The following is a 20,676-nucleotide window of genomic DNA, read 5'->3' on the forward strand; positions in this document are numbered from 1 at the left end:
TGTGATTAATGAGTGACTGTATTATACAGGGCTGTGTGTCTATCTGTGATGTGATTAATGAGTGACTGTATTATACAGGGCTGTGTGTCTATCTGTGATGTGATTAATGAGTGATTGTATTATACAGGGCTGTGTGTCTATCTGTGATGTGATTAATGAGTGACTGTATTATACAGGGCTGTGTGTCTATCTGTGATGAGATTATTGAGTGACTGTATTATACAGGCTGTGTGTCTATCTGTGATGAGATTATTGAGTGACTGTATTATACAGGCAGTGTGTCTATCTGTGATGTGATTAATGAGTGTCTGTATCATACAGGCTGTGTGTCTATCTGTGCTGAGATTAATGAGTGTCTGTATTGTACAGGCTGTGTGTCTATCTGTGCTGAGATTAATGAGTGTCTGTATTATGCAGGGCTGTGTGTCTCTCTGTGCTGAGATTAATGCGTGTCTGTATTATACAGGGCTGTGTGTCTATCTGTGATGAGATTAATGCGCGTCTGTATTATACAGGGCTGTGTGTCTATCTGTGATGAGATTATTGAGTGACTGTATTATACAGGCTGTGTGTCTATCTGTGATGAGATTATTGAGTGACTGTATTATACAGGGCTGTGTGTCTATCTGTGATGAGATTATTGAGTGTCTGTATTATACAGGGCTGTGTGTCTCTCTGTGATGAGATTATTGAGTGTCTGTATTATACAGGGCTGTGTGTCTATCTGTGATGAGATTATTGAGTGTCTGTATTATGCAGGCTGTGTGTCTATCTGTGATGAGATTAATGCGTGTCTGTATTATACAGGGCTGTGTGTCTATCTGTGCTGAGATTAATGAGTGACTGTATTATCCAGGCTGTGTGTCTATCTGTGATGTGATTAATGAGTGTCTGTATTATACAGGCTGTGTGTCTATCTGTGATGTGATTAATGAGTGTCTGTATTATACAGGCTGTGTGTCGATCTGTGCTGAGATTAATGAGTGACTGTATTATCCGGGCTGTGTGTCTATCTGTGCTGAGTTTAATGAGTGACTGTATTATACAGGCTGTGTGTCTATCTGTGATGTGATTAATGAGTGTCTGTATTATACAGGCTGTGTGTCTATCTGTGATGTGATTAATGCGTGTGTTCCAGGTGTCCTCTCAGAGGAACAGATCCGACTGAAGAAGATGAAGAAGCTGGAGGAAGAGGTGACGAAGACAGTCAGGCTGACCCCAAGTGCCCTGTCTGACTGGGCGATTCCCAGACTCAATGGGGCACAGGTTGAGATGATCAGAATGCTGGTGGTTGCTCAGCAACAGTGTAACAAGCGGTCACTGAGTGACCGATTGAAAGTGACGGTTAGTGTTTCGGTTGACGACCTCTGAACTGAACCCAGCAAAGACAGTCAGGCGTACACTGTCACTGGGCTCACAGGACGGGCGATACACCGACACCAAAATTCAGCTTCCTCCAGTTTAGACTTCAAAGAACTACTTGGACATACTTCACTGGTCATTGTCGCTGTCGCTCACGGTTATCATCCTCACCTCTGAGGCAGAAAGGACAAGCTCCACTCCAGAGATATGAGCACAAAATCTAGGTTGACACTGGAGCAGTCCTGAGGGAGCGCTGCACTGTCGGAGGGTCAGTCCTGAGGGAGCGCTGCACTGTCGGAGGGTCAGTACTGAGGGAGCGCTGCACTGTCGGAGGGTCAGTACTGAGGGAGCGCTGCACTGTCGGAGGGTCAGTACTGAGGGAGGGCTGCACTGTCGGAGGGTCAGTACTGAGGGAGTGCTGCACTGTCGGAGGGTCAGTACTGAGGGAGTGCTGCACTGTCGGAGGGTCAGTACTGAGGGAGTGCTGCACTGTCGGAGGGTCAGTACTGAGGGAGAGCTGCACTGTCGGAGGGTCAGTACTGAGGGAGCGCTGCACTGTCGGAGGGTCAGTACTGAGGGAGTGCTGCACTGTCGGAGGGTCAGTACTGAGGGAGTGCTGCACTGTCGGAGGGTCAGTACTGAGGGAGTGCTGCACTGTCGGAGGGTCAGTACTGAGGGAGGGCTGCACTGTCGGAGGGGCAGTACTGAGGGAGCGCTGCACTGTCGGAGGGGCAGTACTGAGGGAGCGCTGCACTGTCGGAGGGTCAGTACTGAGGGAGCGCTGCACTGTCGGAGGGTCAGTACTGGGGGAGCGCTGCACTGTCGGAGGGTCAGTCCTGAGGGAGCGCTGCACTGTCGGAGGGTCAGTACTGAGGGAGCGCTGCACTGTCGGAGGGTCAGTACTGAGGGAGCGCTGCACTGTCGGAGGGTCAGTACTGAGGGAGCACTGCACTGTCGGAGGGTCAGTACTGAGGGAGCGCTGCACTGTCGGAGGGTTAGTACTGAGGGAGTGCTGCACTGTCGGAGGGTCAGTACTCGGGGAGCGCTGCACTGTCGGAGGGTCAGTACTGAGGGAGCGCTGCACTGTCGGAGGGGCAGTACTGAGGGAGCGCTGCACTGTCGGAGGGTCAGTACTGAGGGAGCGCTGCACTGTCGGAGGGGCAGTACTGAGGGAGCGCTGCACTGTCGGAGGGTCAGTACAGGGGGAGCGCTGCACTGTCGGAGGGTCAGTACTGAGGGAGCGCTGCACTGTCGGAGGGTCAGTACTGAGGGAGCACTGCACTGTCGGAGGGTCAGTACTGAGGGAGGGCTGCACTGTCAGAGGGTCTGTACTGAGGGAGCGCTGCACTGTCGGAGGGTCAGTACTGAGGGAGCGCTGCACTGTCGGAGGGTCAGTACTGAGGGAGCGCTGCACTGTCGGAGGGCCAGTGCTGGGGGAGCGCTGCACTGTCGGAGGGTCAGTACTGAGGGAGCGCTGCACTGTCGGAGGGTCAGTACTGAGGGAGCGCTGCACTGTCGGAGGGTCAGTACTGAGGGAGTGCTGCACTGTCGGAGGGTCAGTACTGAGGGAGAGCTGCACTGTCGGAGGGTCAGTACTCAGGGAGAGCTGCACTGTCGGAGGGTCAGTACTGAGGGAGAGCTGCACTGTCGGAGAGTCAGTACTGGGGGAGCGCTGCACTGTCGGAGGGTCAGTACTGAGGGAGCGCTGCACTGTCGGAGGGTCAGTACTGAGGGAGGGCTGCACTGTCGGAGGGTCAGTACTGAGGGAGTGCTGCACTGTCGGAGGGTCAGTACTGAGGGAGTGCTGCACTGTCGGAGGGTCAGTACTGAGGGAGTGCTGCACTGTCGGAGGGTCAGTACTGAGGGAGAGCTGCACTGTCGGAGGGTCAGTACTGAGGGAGCGCTGCACTGTCGGAGGGTCAGTACTGAGGGAGTGCTGCACTGTCGGAGGGTCAGTACTGAGGGAGTGCTGCACTGTCGGAGGGTCAGTACTGAGGGAGTGCTGCACTGTCGGAGGGTCAGTACTGAGGGAGGGCTGCACTGTCGGAGGGGCAGTACTGAGGGAGCGCTGCACTGTCGGAGGGGCAGTACTGAGGGAGCGCTGCACTGTCGGAGGGTCAGTACTGAGGGAGCGCTGCACTGTCGGAGGGTCAGTACTGGGGGAGCGCTGCACTGTCGGAGGGTCAGTCCTGAGGGAGCGCTGCACTGTCGGAGGGTCAGTACTGAGGGAGCGCTGCACTGTCGGAGGGTCAGTACTGAGGGAGCGCTGCACTGTCGGAGGGTCAGTACTGAGGGAGCACTGCACTGTCGGAGGGTCAGTACTGAGGGAGCGCTGCACTGTCGGAGGGTTAGTACTGAGGGAGTGCTGCACTGTCGGAGGGTCAGTACTCGGGGAGCGCTGCACTGTCGGAGGGTCAGTACTGAGGGAGCGCTGCACTGTCGGAGGGGCAGTACTGAGGGAGCGCTGCACTGTCGGAGGGTCAGTACTGAGGGAGCGCTGCACTGTCGGAGGGGCAGTACTGAGGGAGCGCTGCACTGTCGGAGGGTCAGTACAGGGGGAGCGCTGCACTGTCGGAGGGTCAGTACTGAGCGAGCGCTGCACTGTCGGAGGGTCAGTACTGAGGGAGCACTGCACTGTCGGAGGGTCAGTACTGAGGGAGGGCTGCACTGTCAGAGGGTCTGTACTGAGGGAGCGCTGCACTGTCGGAGGGTCAGTACTGAGGGAGCGCTGCACTGTCGGAGGGTCAGTACTGAGGGAGCGCTGCACTGTCGGAGGGCCAGTGCTGGGGGAGCGCTGCACTGTCGGAGGGTCAGTACTGAGGGAGCGCTGCACTGTCGGAGGGTCAGTACTGAGGGAGCGCTGCACTGTCGGAGGGTCAGTACTGAGGGAGTGCTGCACTGTCGGAGGGTCAGTACTGAGGGAGAGCTGCACTGTCGGAGGGTCAGTACTCAGGGAGAGCTGCACTGTCGGAGGGTCAGTACTGAGGGAGAGCTGCACTGTCGGAGAGTCAGTACTGAGGGAGCGCTGCACTGTCGGAGGGTCAGTACTGAGGGAGCGCTGCACTGTCGGAGGGTCAGTACTGAGGGAGAGCTGCACTATCGGAGGGTCAGTACTGAGGGAGCGCTGCACTGTCAGAGGGTCAGTACTGGGGGAGCGCTGCACTATCGGAGGTATCGTCTTTTGGATGAGATGTTAAACCGAGGCCCCGTCTGCCCTTTCAGGTGGATGTAAAAGATCCCACAGCACTATTGTAAAAAGAGCAGGGCAGTACTGTCCTTTGATCTGGTCAATATTTATCCATCAGCCAACTTCACGAAAATAAATTACCCCTGTCCTGCTTGTGGGATCTTGCTGTGTGTAAATTCCCTGCCCTGTTTGCCTGCATTACAACAGTGACCGGTGAGGTGCCACTGGGGCCGTGCCCGTAGCTCGCCCGTGCTCTCCTGATGGGGCCGGTGGACCAGCTAGCCGCGATCCTGCCGCCTCCAGCTTCATTCGGGGCGAGCCCAGCGTTCACTGCACCAGAATCGGGGCCCCAACTCGGGCAGCGTCCAATTTGTCGGCCCTGGTGTCGGGGTGTCGTGGATTGGACTGATTTGTTTGCCCTGCCTGTCCTGTCCCGAAGATTGCCGACTCTGACCGGGGCAACCGTCCCACAGCTTCGAGTGGTTCATCTTGATGTGCGAGCCGAGATGGTGACTCTCGCTGGACATGTTCCTCCTCACCCAGCACCCACACTCGCCAGATGTGGGAATCCAGGCTGATTTCCCCATCTCCCCTCTGATCCAGGGGTACTGAGGTCGATTGTCGCCCTCCTGTTGTTACCCTGGTGAGTCCAACTAACTCAGACCAGGGCTGAAGCCTGCGGCCTTTTGATCTGGCCATTTCCAGTCTGACGTGGGCCGTGATGTCATCACCGAGCCTTCGATGGGTGCGGATACTGTTTTGCTTTTGATGATCATTCGATCATTTCCTGACCGTCCAGCTTCGTCTCCCTCGCCGATAAAGAGTTTTTCTCTTTTTCCATTGTTCACCAATCACATTCCTCAATATCTTTCTCTCCTCTCAGTCCAATAAAAATACTTCTTTCCAGTCATATTGGAGGAAAAGAAAAATCTGTCCATTCACATTGGAGAATGAAATTTCTACCCAATCATATTAGGGGAAAAAATGTCTCCCCACTCGCATCATCCAAACCAATTCTTGGTGATCCAGTTATCACAGTTCGTCAAGATAAACACACAGAAATAACACCCATTCAAAAATTCATCAATTCACAGATAAATGAATTACAAACCAAGTTACGTGCAGCATTATTGAGGAACTGGCTGGTAGCTGGTCTGAAGTCATTTCACGTAGGTCCTTACAGCCAGGAGATACTGGGCATTCCATCCCATCACTCTGCGCTGGATTTGAACCCAAGTCCCAGAGGTGAAAGGCCAGTGTCCAACCTAAAGCACGAGCAACCCATACATTAAAATTACTCACCGAATGGACACGCCAAAGGTCAGCGGATCAAATCCCAACCAATGGCCAGATGCCAACTGGAAGATAACAAAGTCAGGGAAGAGAAACAAAACAGTGCTGTAAATACCAAGGCAGAGCTGAAGATTCCAAGCAAAACCATCGAGCCAGCCATGTGAACAAAGAAACCAACGCCCTCCCCAACACAGCTCGCGAGCCGTGAACACAGGAGGAGAGCTTGGCGGCTGCCATGTTGGTGTTGCATGGTCACACACAAAGTTTCTGAGATGGATGAGTTCAGTGTCTTACGTCCTTTATCCTATTGGTGGATTCAGTGTTATACATCCTTTATCACATAAGAACATAAGATCATAAGAAATAGGAGCAGGAGTGGGCCATTCGGCCCCTCGAGCCTGCTCCGCCATTCAATCAGATCATGGCTGATCTTCAACCTCAACTCCACTTTCCTGCCTGATCCCCATATCCCTTGATTCCCCGAGAGTCCAAAAATCTATCAATCTCAGCCTTGAATATACTCAGTGACTCAGCATCCACAGCCCTCTGGGGTTGAGAATTCCAAAGATTCACAACCCTCTGAGTGAAGAAATTCCTCCTCATCTCAGTCTTAAATGTCCGACCCCTTATCCTAAGACTATGCCCCCGAGTTCCAGACTCTCCAACCAGGGGAAACATCCTCTCAGCATCTACCCTGTCAAGCCCCCTCATAATCTTATATGTTTCAATGAGATCACCTCTCATTCTTCTAAACTCCAGAGAGTATAGGCCCATTCTACTCAATCTCTCCTCATAGGACAACCCTCTCATCCCAGGAATCAATCTAGTGAACCTTTGTTGCACTCCCTCTAAGGCAAGTATATCCTTCCCTAGATAAGGAGATCAAAACTGTACACAGTACTCCAGGTGAGGTCTCACCAAAGCCCTGTACAATTGTAGTAAGACTTCCTTACTCTTGTACTCCAACCCCTTTGCAATAAAGGCCAAGATGCCATTTCCCTTCCTAATTGCTTGCTGTACCTGCATGTTAACTTTCTGTGTTCCTTGTACAAAGACACCCAAATCTCTCTGAATACCAACATTTAATAATTTCTCACCATTTAAAAAATGTTCTGTTTTTCTATTCTTCCTACCAAAGTGAATAACCTCACATTTCCCCACATTATACTCCATCTGCCACCTTCTTGCCCACTCACTTAACCTGACTCTATCCCTTTGCAGACTCTTTGTGTCCTCCTCACAGCTTATTTTCCCACCTAGCTTTGTATCGTCAGCAAACTTGGATACATTACACTCGGTCCCTTCATCTAAGTCATTAATATAGATTGTAAATAGCTGAGGCCCAAGCACTGATCCCTGCGGCACCCCACTAGTTACTGCCTGCCATCCTGAAAATGACCCATTTATTCCTACTCTCTCTTTTCTGTCTGTTATCCAATCCTCTATCCATGCTGATTTATTACCCCCAACCCCATGAGCCCTTATCTTGTGTAACCACCTTATCGAATGCATTTTGAAAATCCAAATATACTACATCCACTGGTTCCCCTTTATCTACCCTGCTAGTTACACCCTCAAAAGACTCCCATAAATTTGTCATACACGATTTCCCTTTCATAAAACTATGTTGACTCTGCCTAATCATATTATGATTTTCGAAGTGCCCTGTTACCACTTCCTTAACAATGGATTCCAGCATTTTCCTGATGACTGATGTCAGGCTAACTGACCTATAGTTCCCTGTTTTCTCTCTCCCTCCTTTCTTGAATCTCATCACATTGATGGATTCAAATCTTACGTTCTCTCTCCCATTGACGTGTTCAGTATCTTACGTCCTTTATCCTATTAGAATCATGGAAAGTTACGGCACAGAAGGAGGCCATTCGGCCCATTGTGTCCGTGCCGGCCGAAAAAGAGCTATCCAACTTAATCCCACTTGCCAGCACTTGGTCTGTAGCCCTGTAGGTTTCGGCTCTTCAGGTGCACATCCAAGTACTTTTTAAATGAGTTGAGGGTTTCTGCCTCTCCCACCCTCTCAGGCAGTGAGTTCCAGACCCCCACCACCCTCTGGGTGAAAAAAATCTCTCCTCAGCTCCCCTCTAATCCTTCTACCAATTACTTTAAATCTATGCCCCCCGGTCACTGACCCCTCCGCAAAGGGAAATAGGTCCTCCCTATCCTAATCCCATCATAATTTTATATACCTCATTTAAATCTCCCCTCAGCCTCCTTTGTTCCAAGGAAAACAACCCCAGCCTATCCAATCTTTCCTCATAGCTAAAATTCTCCAGCCCTGGCAACATCCTCGTAAATCTCCTCTGTACCCTCTCTCGTGCAATCACATCTTTCCTGTAATGTGGTGACCAGAACTGTACACTGTACTCAAGCTGTGGCCTAACTAGTGTTTTATACTGTTCCAGCATAACCTCCCTGCTCTTATATTCTATGCCTCAGCTAATAAAGGAAAATATTCCCTATGCCTTCTTAACCACCTTATCTACCTGTCCTGCTACCTTCAGGGATCTGTGGACATACACTCCAAGGTCCCTCACTTTCTCTACACCTCTCAGTATCCTCCCATTTATTGTGTATTCCCTTGCCTTGTTTGCCCTCCCCAAATGCATCACCTCACACTTCTGTGGATTGAATTCCATTTCCCACTTTTCTGCCCATCTGACCAGCCCATTGATATCTTCCTGCAGTCTACAGCTTTCCTCCTCACTATCAACCACATGGCTAATTTTTGTATCATCTGCAAACTTCTTGATTAAGTCCTCCACATTCAAGTCCAAATCATTAATATATATATCACAAAAAGCAAGTGATCTAGTACTGAGCCCTGCGGTACCCCACTGGAAACAGCCTTCCAGTTGCAAAAACACCCGTCGACCATTACCCTTTGCTTCCTGCCACTGAGCCAATTTTGGATCCAACTTGCCACTCTCCCTTGGATCCCATGGACCTTAACTTTTCTGATCAGTCTGACATGTGGGACCTTGTCAAATGCGTTACCATCATTGATCCTCCTCAAAAAATTCAATCAAGTTAGTCAGACACGACCTCCCCTTAACAAATCCATGCTGACTGCCCTTGATTAACCTGTGCCTTTCTAAATGACGATTTATGCTGTCCCTCAGAATTGTTTCCAATAATTTGCCCACCACCGAGGTTAGACTGACTGGCCTGTAATTACTCGGTCTATCCCTTTCTCCCTTTTTAAACAACGGTACGTTAGCAGTCCTCCAATCCACCGGCACCACGCCTGTAGCCAGGGAGGATTGGAAAATGATGGTCAGAGCCTCCGCTATTTCATCCCTGGCTTCTCTTAACAGCTGGGATACAATTCATCTGGACCTGGTGACGGATTCAGTGTCTTACATCCGTTATCCTATTGGTGGATTCAGTGTCTTACGTCCTTTATCCTATTGGTGGATTCAGTGTCTTACGTCCTTTATCCTATTGGTGGATTCAGTGTCTTACGTCCTTTCTCCTATTGGTGGATTCAGTGTCTTACATCCGTTATCCTATTGGTGGATTCAGTGTCTTACGTCCTTTATCCTATTGGTGGATTCAGTGTCTTACGTCCTTTATCCGATTGGTGGATTCAGTGTCTTACGTCCTTTCTCCTATTGGTGGATTCAGTGTCTTACGTCCTTTCTCCTATTGGTGGATTCAGTGTCTTACGTCCTTTATCCTATTGGTGGATTCAGTGTCTTACGTCCTTTATCCTATTGGTGGATTCAGTGTCTTACGTCCTTTGTCCTATTGGTGGATTCAGTGTCTTACGTCCTTTATCCTATTGGTGGATTCAGTGTCTTACGTCCTTTATCCTATTGGTGGATTCAGTGTCTTACGTCCTTTATCCTATTGGTGGATTCAGTGTCTTACGTCCTTTATCCTATTGGTGGATTCAGTGTCTTACGTCCTTTCTCCTATTGGTGGATTCAGTGTCTTACGTCCTTTGTCCTATTGGTGGATTCAGTGTCTTACGTCCTTTGTCCTATTGGTGGATTCAGTGTCTTACGTCCTTTATCCTATTGGTGGATTCAGTGTCTTACGTCCTTTCTCCTATTGGTGGATTCAGTGTCTTACGTCCTTTACCCTATTGGTGGATTCAGTGTCTTACGTCCTTTCTCCTATTGGTGGATTCAGTGTCTTACGTCCTTTACCCTATTGGTGGATTCAGTGTCTTACGTCCTTTCTCCTATTGGTGGATTCAGTGTCTTACGTCCTTTCTCCTATTGGTGGATTCAGTGTCTTACGTCCTTTATCCTATTGGTGGATTCAGTGTCTTACGTCCTTTTTCCTATTGGTGGATTCAGTGTCTTACGTCCTTTCTCCTATTGGTGGATTCAGTGTCTTACGTCCTTTATCCTATTGGTGGATTCAGTGTCTTACGTCCTTTCTCCTATTGGTGGATTCAGTGTCTTACATCCTTTATCCTATTGGTGGATTCAGTGTCTTACATCCTTTATCCTATTGGTGGATTCAGTGTCTTACGTCCTTTCTCCTATTGGTGGATTCAGTGTCTTACGTCCTTTATCCTATTGGTGGATTCAGTGTCTTACGTCCTTTCTCCTATTGGTGGATTCAGTGTCTTACGTCCTTTATCCTATTGGTGGATTCAGTGTCTTACATCCTTTATCCTATTGGTGGATTCAGTGTCTTACGTCCTTTCTCCTATTGGTGGATTCAGTGTCTTACATCCTTTATCCTATTGGTGGATTCAGTGTCTTACATCCTTTACCCTATTGGTGGATTCAGTGTCTTACGTCCTTTCTCCTATTGGTGGATTCAGTGTCTTACGTCCTTTCTCCTATTGGTGGATTCAGTGTCTTACGTCCTTTATCCTATTGGTGGATTCAGTGTCTTACGTCCTTTCTCCTATTGGTGGATTCAGTGTCTTACGTCCTTTCTCCTATTGGTGGATTCAGTGTCTTACGTCCTTTATCCTATTGGTGGATTCAGTGTCTTACGTCCTTTCTCCTATTGGTGGATTCAGTGTCTTACATCCTTTATCCTATTGGTGGATTCAGTGTCTTACATCCTTTATCCTATTGGTGGATTCAGTGTCTTACGTCCTTTCTCCTATTGGTGGATTCAGTGTCTTACGTCCTTTATCCTATTGGTGGATTCAGTGTCTTACGTCCTTTCTCCTATTGGTGGATTCAGTGTCTTACATCCTTTATCCTATTGGTGGATTCAGTGTCTTACATCCTTTATCCTATTGGTGGATTCAGTGTCTTACGTCCTTTATCCTATTGGTGGATTCAGTGTCTTACATCCTTTATCCTATTGGTGGATTCAGTGTCTTACATCCTTTATCCTATTGGTGGATTCAGTGTCTTACGTCCTTTATCCTATTGGTGGATTCAGTGTCTTACGTCCTTTATCCTATTGGTGGATTCAGTGTCTTACGTCCTTTATCCTATTGGTGGATTCAGTGTCTTACGTCCTTTCTCCTATTGGTGGATTCAGTGTCTTACGTCCTTTCTCCTATTGGTGGATTCAGTGTCTTACGTCCTTTGTCCTATTGGTGGATTCAGTGTCTTACGTCCTTTCTCCTATTGGTGGATTCAGTGTCTTACGTCCTTTATCCTATTGGTGGATTCAGTGTCTTACGTCCTTTGTCCTATTGGTGGATTCAGTGTCTTACGTCCTTTCTCCTATTGGTGGATTCAGTGTCTTACGTCCTTTCTCCTATTGGTGGATTCAGTGTCTTACGTCCTTTCTCCTATTGGTGGATTCAGTGTCTTACGTCCGTTATCCTATTGGTGGATTCAGTGTCTTACGTCCTTTCTCCTATTGGTGGATTCAGTGTCTTACGTCCTTTGTCCTATTGGTGGATTCAGTGTCTTACGTCCTTTATCCTATTGGTGGATTCAGTGTCTTACGTCCTTTGTCCTATTGGTGGATTCAGTGTCTTACGTCCTTTCTCCTATTGGTGGATTCAGTGTCTTACGTCCTTTACCCTATTGGTGGATTCAGTGTCTTACGTCCTTTATCCTATTGGTGGATTCAGTGTCTTACGTCCTTTCTCCTATTGGTGGATTCAGTGTCTTACGTCCTTTATCCTATTGGTGGATTCAGTGTCTTACGTCCTTTCTCCTATTGGTGGATTCAGTGTCTTACGTCCTTTATCCTATTGGTGGATTCAGTGTCTTACGTCCTTTCTCCTATTGGTGGATTCAGTGTCTTACGTCCTTTATCCTATTGGTGGATTCAGTGTCTTACGTCCTTTATCCTATTGGTGGATTCAGTGTCTTACGTCCTTTCTCCTATTGGTGGATTCAGTGTCTTACGTCCTTTCTCCTATTGGTGGATTCAGTGTCTTACGTCCTTTATCCTATTGGTGGATTCAGTGTCTTACGTCCTTTATCCGATTGGTGGATTCAGTGTCTTACGTCCTTTCTCCTATTGGTGGATTCAGTGTCTTACATCCTTTATCCTATTGGTGGATTCAGTGTCTTACGTCCTTTATCCTATTGGTGGATTCAGTGTCTTACGTCCTTTCTCCTATTGGTGGATTCAGTGTCTTACGTCCTTTCTCCTATTGGTGGATTCAGTGCCTTACGTCCTTTATCCTATTGGTGGATTCAGTGTCTTACGTCCTTTGTCCTATTGGTGGATTCAGTGTCTTACGTCCTTTACCCTATTGGTGGATTCAGTGTCTTACGTCCTTTGTCCTATTGGTGGATTCAGTGTCTTACGTCCTTTACCCTATTGGTGGATTCAGTGTCTTACGTCCTTTCTCCTATTGGTGGATTCAGTGTCTTACGTCCTTTGTCCTATTGGTGGATTCAGTGTCTTACGTCCTTTATCCTATTGGTGGATTCAGTGTCTTACGTCCTTTCTCCTATTGGTGGATTCAGTGTCTTACGTCCTTTATCCTATTGGTGGATTCAGTGTCTTACGTCCTTTACCCTATTGGTGGATTCAGTGTCTTACGTCCTTTCTCCTATTGGTGGATTCAGTGTCTTACGTCCTTTATCCTATTGGTGGATTCAGTGTCTTACGTCCTTTATCCTATTGGTGGATTCAGTGTCTTACGTCCTTTGTCCTATTGGTGGATTCAGTGTCTTACGTCCTTTATCCTATTGGTGGATTCAGTGTCTTACATCCTTTGTCCTATTGGTGGATTCAGTGTCTTACGTCCTTTATCCTATTGGTGGATTCAGTGTCTTACGTCCTTTATCCTATTGGTGGATTCTGTGTCTTACATCCTTTGTCCTATTGGTGGATTCAGTGTCTTACGTCCTTTGTCCTATTGGTGGATTCAGTGTCTTACGTCCTTTGTCCTATTGGTGGATTCAGTGTCTTACGTCCTTTGTCCTATTGGTGGATTCAGTGTCTTACGTCCTTTACCCTATTGGTGGATTCAGTGTCTTACGTCCTTTGTCCTATTGGTGGATTCAGTGTCTTACGTCCTTTATCCTATTGGTGGATTCAGTGTCTTACGTCCTTTATCCTATTGGTGGATTCAGTGTCTTACATCCTTTATCCTATTGGTGGATTCAGTGTCTTACATCCTTTCTCCTATTGGTGGATTCAGTGTCTTACGTCCTTTATCCTATTGGTGGATTCAGTGTCTTACGTCCTTTATCCTATTGGTGGATTCAGTGTCTTACGTCCTTTCTCCTATTGGTGGATTCAGTGTCTTACGTCCTTTATCCTATTGGTGGATTCAGTGTCTTACGTCCGTTATCCTATTGGTGGATTCAGTGTCTTACGTCCTTTATCCTATTGGTGGATTCAGTGTCTTACGTCCGTTATCCTATTGATGAATTCAGGGGGAAAAATTCGATACGGGTCCGTTTTTGGGCGGTGGTAACGCGATGCGCTCACACCCCTGATCCGACGGACCCTGCACAGGCAAGACCCTAGTTTGGACCCGAGGGAGCTCTTCCCTGCAATCAGCGTCCCATTCCAGGCCTTGCACATGGAATCAATGTAATTCACACTTTCCACCACCAGGGGGAGCTCAATCTCTTAAAGGGAGGAGGTTTCTTCGAAATCTCTTTAAGGTAGCTGGTACCCGTTATTTGCTGAAAATAACAGTCCACTGTCTGCACGGAGTCTGAACAGAGATCAGACATCGCACACATAAAACACAGAAGCAGGTCCCATCCTTATGTTTACACACTGATGAGTTATGTTAAAACATTGAATAAAGGTTGCACACTACTAAATCCCACCTCCTTTCTCCCACAGCCGTGGCCACAGAGTGTCGATTCACACAATCGAGAAATGAGGCAGCAGAGGTTTGCACACTTCACCGAACTGGCTATTATTTCCGTCCAGGAAATTGTTGACTTCGCAAAACTGGTGCCGGGTTTCCTGGACCTCACCCGTGAAGATCAGATCGCTCTGCTGAAGACTTCGACCATTGAGGTACGATCCCAATTCTAATTCCAGCAGCACTCGTTAGTACTGCCGATAAAGATCCCGATTGGCCGAGAATCGACAAAAATGCTCAGTTTGCAAATCTCTTTCATTCACTGAACCACATCCAGAACTGAGCACAAAGCGAGAATATAAACTGGGAACTGGCACATGGGTGAGTGTGTTTAACACTGGGATTATCACTGTGTCCTGACACGTGGGTGAGTGTGTTTAACACTGGGATTATCACTGTGTCCTGACACGTGGGTGACTGTGTTTAACACTGGTATTATCACTGTGTCCTGACACGTGGGTGAGTGTGTTTAACACTGGGATTATTACTGTGTCCTGACACGTGGTGACTGTGTTTAACACTGGGATTGTCACTGTGTCCTGACACGTGGGTTAGTGTGTTTAACACTGGGATTATCACTGTGTCCTGACACGTGGTGACTGTGTTTAACACTGGGATTGTCACTGTGTCCTGACACGTGGGTTAGTGTGTTTAACACTGGGATTATCACTGTGTCCTGACACGTGGGGGAGTGTGTTTAACACTGGGATTATCACTGTGTCCTGACACGTGGGTGAGTGTGTTTAACACTGGGATTATCACTGTGTCCTGACACGTGGGTGAGTGTGTTTAACACTGGGATTATCACTGTGTCCTGACACGTGGGTGAGTGTGTTTAACACTGGGATTATCACTGTGTCCTGACACGTGGGTGAGTGTGTTTAACACTGGGATTATCACTGTGTCCTGACACGTGGGTGAGTGTGTTTAACACTGGGATTATCACTGTGTCCTGACACGTGGTGACTGTGTTTAACACTGGTATTGTCACTGTGTCCTGACACGTGGGGGAGTGTGTTTAACACTGGGATTATCACTGTGTCCTGACACGTGGGTGAGTGTGTTTAACACTGGGATTATCACTGTGTCCTGACACGTGGGTGAGTGTGTTTAACACTGGTATTATCACTGTGTCCTGACACGTGGGTGAGTGTGTTTAACACTGGGATTATTACTGTGTCCTGACACGTGGTGACTGTGTTTAACACTGGGATTGTCACTGTGTCCTGACACGTGGGTTAGTGTGTTTAACACTGGGATTATCACTGTGTCCTGACACGTGGTGACTGTGTTTAACACTGGGATTGTCACTGTGTCCTGACACGTGGGTTAGTGTGTTTAACACTGGGATTATCACTGTGTCCTGACACGTGGGTGAGTGTGTTTAACACTGGGATTATCACTGTGTCCTGACACGTGGGTGAGTGTGTTTAACACTGGGATTATCACTGTGTCCTGACACGTGGGTGAGTGTGTTTAACACTGGGATTATCACTGTGTCCTGACACATGGGTGACTGTGTTTAACACTGGGATTATCACTGTGTCCTGACACGTGGGTGAGTGTGTTTAACACTGGGATTATCACTGTGTCCTGACACGTGGGTGAGTGTGTTTAACACTGGGATTATCACTGTGTCCTGACACGTGGGTGACTGTGTTTAACACTGGTATTGTCACTGTGTCCTGACACGTGGGTGAGTGTGTTTAACACTGGGATTATCACTGTGTTCTGACACGTGGGTGAGTGTGTTTAACACTGGGATTATCACTGTGTCCTGACACGTGGGTGAGTGTGTTTAACACTGGGATTATCACTGTGTCCTGACACGTGGGTGAGTGTGTTTAACACTGGGATTATCACTGTGTCCTGACACGTGGGTGAGTGTGTTTAACACTGGGATTATCACTGTGTCCTGACATGTGGGTGAGTGTGTTTCACACTGAGATTATCACTGTGTCCTGACACGTGGGTGAGTGTGTTTAACACTGGGATTATCACTGTGTCCTGACACGTGGGTGAGTGTGTTTAACACTGAGATTATCACTGTGTCCTGACACGTGGGTGACTGTGTTTAACACTGGGATTATCACTGTGTCCTGACACGTGGGTGGGCGTGTTTAACACTGGGATTATCACTGTGTCCTGACACGTGGGGGAGTGTGTTTAACACTGGTATTGTCACTGTGTCCTGACATGTGGGTGAGTGTGTTTAACACTGGGATTATCACTGTGTCCTGACACATGGGGGAGTGTGTTTAACACTGGGATTATCACTGTGTCCTGACACGTGGGGGAGTGTGTTTAACACTGGTATTGTCACTGTGTCCTGACATGTGGGTGAGTGTGTTTAACACTGGGATTATCACTGTGTCCTGACACGTGGGTGAGTGTGTTTAACACTGGGATTATCACTGTGTCCTGACACGTGGGTGGGCGTGTTTAACACTGGGATTATCACTGTGTCCTGACATGTGGGTGAGTGTGTTTAACACTGGTATTGTCACTGTGTCCTGACATGTGGGTGAGTGTGTTTAACACTGGGATTATCACTGTGTCCTGACACGTGGGTGACTGTGTTTAACACTGGTATTGTCACTGTGTCCTGACACGTGGGTGAGTGTGTTTAACACTTGGATTATCACTGTGTCTTGACACGTGGGTGAGTGTGTTTAACACTGGGATTATCACTGTGTCCTGACACGTGGGTGAGTGTGTTTAACACTGGGATTATCACTGTGTCCTGACACGTGGTGACTGTGTTTAACACTGGGATTATCACTGTGTCCTGACACGTGGGGGAGTGTGTTTAACACTGGGATTGTTACTGTGTCCTGACACGTGGGTGAGTGTGTTTAACACTGGGATTATCACTGTGTCCTGACACGTGGTGACTGTGTTTAACACTGGGATTATCACTGTGTCCTGACACGTGGGTGAGTGTGTTTAACACTGGTATTGTAACTGTGTCCTGACACGTGGGTGAGTGTGTTTAACACTGGGATTATCACTGTGTCCTGACACGTGGGTGACAGTGTTTAACACTGGGATTATCACTGTGTCCTGACACGTGGGTGAGTGTGTTTAACACTGGGATTTTTACTGTGTCCTGACACGTGGGTGAGTGTGTTTAACACTGGTATTGTCACTGTGTCCTGACACGTGGGTGAGTGTGTTTAACACTGGGATTATCACTGTGTCCTGACACGTGGGTGAGTGTGTTTAACACTGGGATTATCACTGTGTCTTGACACGTAGGTGAGTGTGTTTAACACTGGTATTGTCACTGTGTCCTGACACGTGGGTGAGTGTGTTTAACACTGGGATTATCACTGTCTCCTGACACGTGGGTGACTGTGTTTAACACTGATATTGTCACTGTGTCCTGACATGTGGGTGAGTGTGTTTAACACTGGGATTATCACTGTGTCCTGACACGTGGGTGAGTGTGTTTAACACTGGGATTATCACTGTGTCCTGACACGTGGGTGACTGTGTTTAACACTGGTATTGTCACTGTGTCCTGACACGTGGGTGAGTGTGTTTAACACTGGGATTATCACTGTGTTCTGACACGTGGGTGAGTGTGTTTAACACTGGGATTATCACTGTGTCCTGACACGTGGGTGAGTGTGTTTAACACTGGGATTATCACTGTGTCCTGACATGTGGGTGAGTGTGTTTAACACTGGGATTATCACTGTGTCCTGACACGTGGGTGAGTGTGTTTAACACTGGGATTATCACTGTGTCCTGACATGTGGGTGAGTGTGTTTCACACTGAGATTATCACTGTGTCCTGACACGTGGGTGAGTGTGTTTAACACTGGGATTATCACTGTGTCCTGACACGTGGGTGAGTGTGTTTAACACTGGGATTATCACTGTGTCCTGACACGTGGGTGAGTGTGTTTAACACTGGGATTATCACTGTGTCCTGACATGTGGGTGAGTGTGTTTAACACTGGGATTATCACTGTGTCCTGACACGTGGGTGAGTGTGTTTAACACTGGGATTATCACTGTGTCCTGACACGTGGGTGAGTGTGTTTAACACTGGTATTGTCACTGTGTCCTGACATGTGGGTGAGTGTGTTTAACACTGGGATTATCACTGTGTCCTGACACATGGGTGACTGTGTTTAACACTGGGATTATCACTGTGTCCTGACATGTGGGTGAGTGTGTTAAACACTGGGATTATCACTGTGTCCTGACACGTGGGGGAGTGTGTTTAACACTGGGATTATCACTGTGTCCTGACACGTGGGTGAGTGTCTTTAACACTGGTATTGTCACTGTGTCCTGACATGTGGGTGAGTGTGTTTAACACTGGGATTATCACTGTGTCCTGACACGTGGGTGTGTGTGTTTAACACTGGTATTGTCACTGTGTCCTGACACGTGGGTGAGTGTGTTTAACACTGGGATTATCACTGTGTCCTGACATGTGGGTGAGTGTGTTTAACACTGGTATTGTCACTGTGTCCTGACACGTGGGTGACGGTGTTTAACACTGGGATTATCACTGTGTCCTGACACGTGGGTGAGTGTGTTTAACACTGGTATTGTCACTGTGTCCTGACACGTGGGTGAGTGTGTTTAACACTGGGATTATCACTGTGTCTTGGCACGTGGGTGAGTGTGTTTAACACTGGGATTATCACTGTGTCCTGACACGTGGGTAAGTGTGTTTAACACTGGGATTATCACTGTGTCCTGACACGTGGGTGAGTGTGTTTAACACTGGGATTATCACTGTGTCCTGACACGTGGGTGAGTGTTTTTAACACTGGTATTGTCACTGTGTCCTGACATGTGGGTGAGTGTGTTTAACACTGGGATTATCACTGTGTCCTGACACGTGGGTGACTGTGTTTAACACTGGGATTATCACTGTGTCCTGACACGTGGGTGACTGTGTTTAACACTGGGATTATCACTGTGTCCTGACACGTGGGTGAGTTTGTTTAACACTGGGATTATCACTGTGTCCTGACACGTGGGTGAGTGTGTTTAACACTGGGATTATTACTGTGTCCTGACACGTGGGTGAGTGTGTTTAACACTGGGATTATCACTGTGTCCTGACACGTGGGTGAGTGTGTTTAACACTGGGATTATCACTGTGTCCTGACACGTGGGTGAGTGTGTTTAACACTGGGATTATCACTGTGTCCTGACACGTGGGTGAGTGTGTTTAACACTGGGATTATCACTGTGTCTTGGCACGTGGGTGAGTGTGTTTAACACTGGGATTATCACTCTATCCTGACAGCTAGTTAGGGGTCCAAAAATGAGATTATCACTTGGGAGGATACTGAGAGGTGTAGAGAAAGTGAGGGACCTTGGAGTGCATGTCCACAGATCCCTGAAGGTAGCAGGACAGGTAGATAAGGTGGTTAAAAAGGCATACGGGATACTTTCCTTTATTAGCTGAGGCATAGAATATAAGAGCGGGGAGGTTATGCTGGAACTGTATAAAACATTAGTTAGGCCACAGCTTGAGTACTGCGTACAGTTCTGGTCACCACATTACAGGAAAGATGTGATTGCACTAGAGAGGGTACAGAGGAGATTTACGAGGATGTTGCCAGGACTGGAGAATTTTAGCTATGAGGAAAGATTGGATAGACTGGGGTTGTTTTCCTTGGAACAAAGGAGGCTGAGGGGAGATTTAATTGAGGTGTATAAAATTATGAGGGGCCCAGATAGAATGGATAGCGAGGACCTATTTCCCTTAGCAGAGGGGTCAGTGACCGGGGGGCATAGATTTAACGTAATTGGTAGAAGGATTAGAGGGGAGCTGAGGAGAGATTTTTTTCACCCAGAGGGTGGTGGGGGTCTGGAACTCACTGCCTGAGAGGGTGGGAGAGGCAGAAACCCTCAACTCATTTAAAAAGTACCTGGATGTGCCCCAGAAGAGCCGAAACCTACAGGGCTACGGACCAAGTGCTGGAAAGTGGGATTAGGCTGGGTGGCTCATTTTCGGCCGGCACGGACACGATGGGCCGAATGGCCTCCTTCTGTGTCGCAAATTTTCTCTGACTCTTGTCTCCTCACTTATGTCCTAACGTAAATTTCTGTTGATAAACTTTGATATATCTTTGTGATTTGATTTTTCTCCTCTTTCTAAGATCATGCTGCTGGAAACATCGCGAAGGTATGACCCACGGATAGAGGGCATCACCTTTCTCAAGGACTTCAGTTACACCAGGGACGACTTTGCCAGGGCGGGTGTGTACTTATTGTAGTGTCACAATGCCTTGTTACTGTCATGGCGTATCCTAACTCACACCATGTCCCGTTCACCCATCACCCCCCGTGCTCGCTGACCCACATTGGCTCCCGGTCCGGGAACGCCTCGATTTTAAAATTCTCATCCTTGTTTTCAAATCCCTCCGTGGCCTCGCCCCTTCCTATCTCTGTAACCTCCTCCAGCCCTACGACCCTCCGAGATCTCTGTAACCTCCTCCAGCCCTACAACCCTCCGAGATCTCTGTAACCTTCTCCAGCCCTACAACCCTCCGAGATCTCTGTAACCTCCTCCAGCCCTACAACCCTCCGAGATCTCTGTCACCTCCTCCAGCCCTACAAC

General features: G+C 48.1%; 1 protein-coding gene across 1 annotated transcript in view; it reads left to right on the plus strand.

The window, feature by feature from the left end:
* Positions 1-1,138: 1,138 nt before the first annotated feature.
* Positions 1,139-20,676, plus strand: part of LOC137311571 (oxysterols receptor LXR-alpha-like) — a gene marked incomplete at its 5' end in the record, with an annotated part of 94,443 nt that continues 74,905 nt past the window's right edge. The window contains 3 exons of the mRNA XM_067978703.1: positions 1,139-1,344; positions 14,054-14,233; positions 20,216-20,315. Of these exons, the coding sequence (XP_067834804.1) occupies positions 1,139-1,344; positions 14,054-14,233; positions 20,216-20,315 (486 nt within the window). The remainder of the gene's footprint in view (positions 1,345-14,053; positions 14,234-20,215; positions 20,316-20,676) is intronic.

The sequence above is a fragment of the Heptranchias perlo genome, unplaced genomic scaffold (assembly GCF_035084215.1).
Source record: "Heptranchias perlo isolate sHepPer1 unplaced genomic scaffold, sHepPer1.hap1 HAP1_SCAFFOLD_360, whole genome shotgun sequence".
Taxonomy (NCBI): domain Eukaryota; kingdom Metazoa; phylum Chordata; class Chondrichthyes; order Hexanchiformes; family Hexanchidae; genus Heptranchias; species Heptranchias perlo.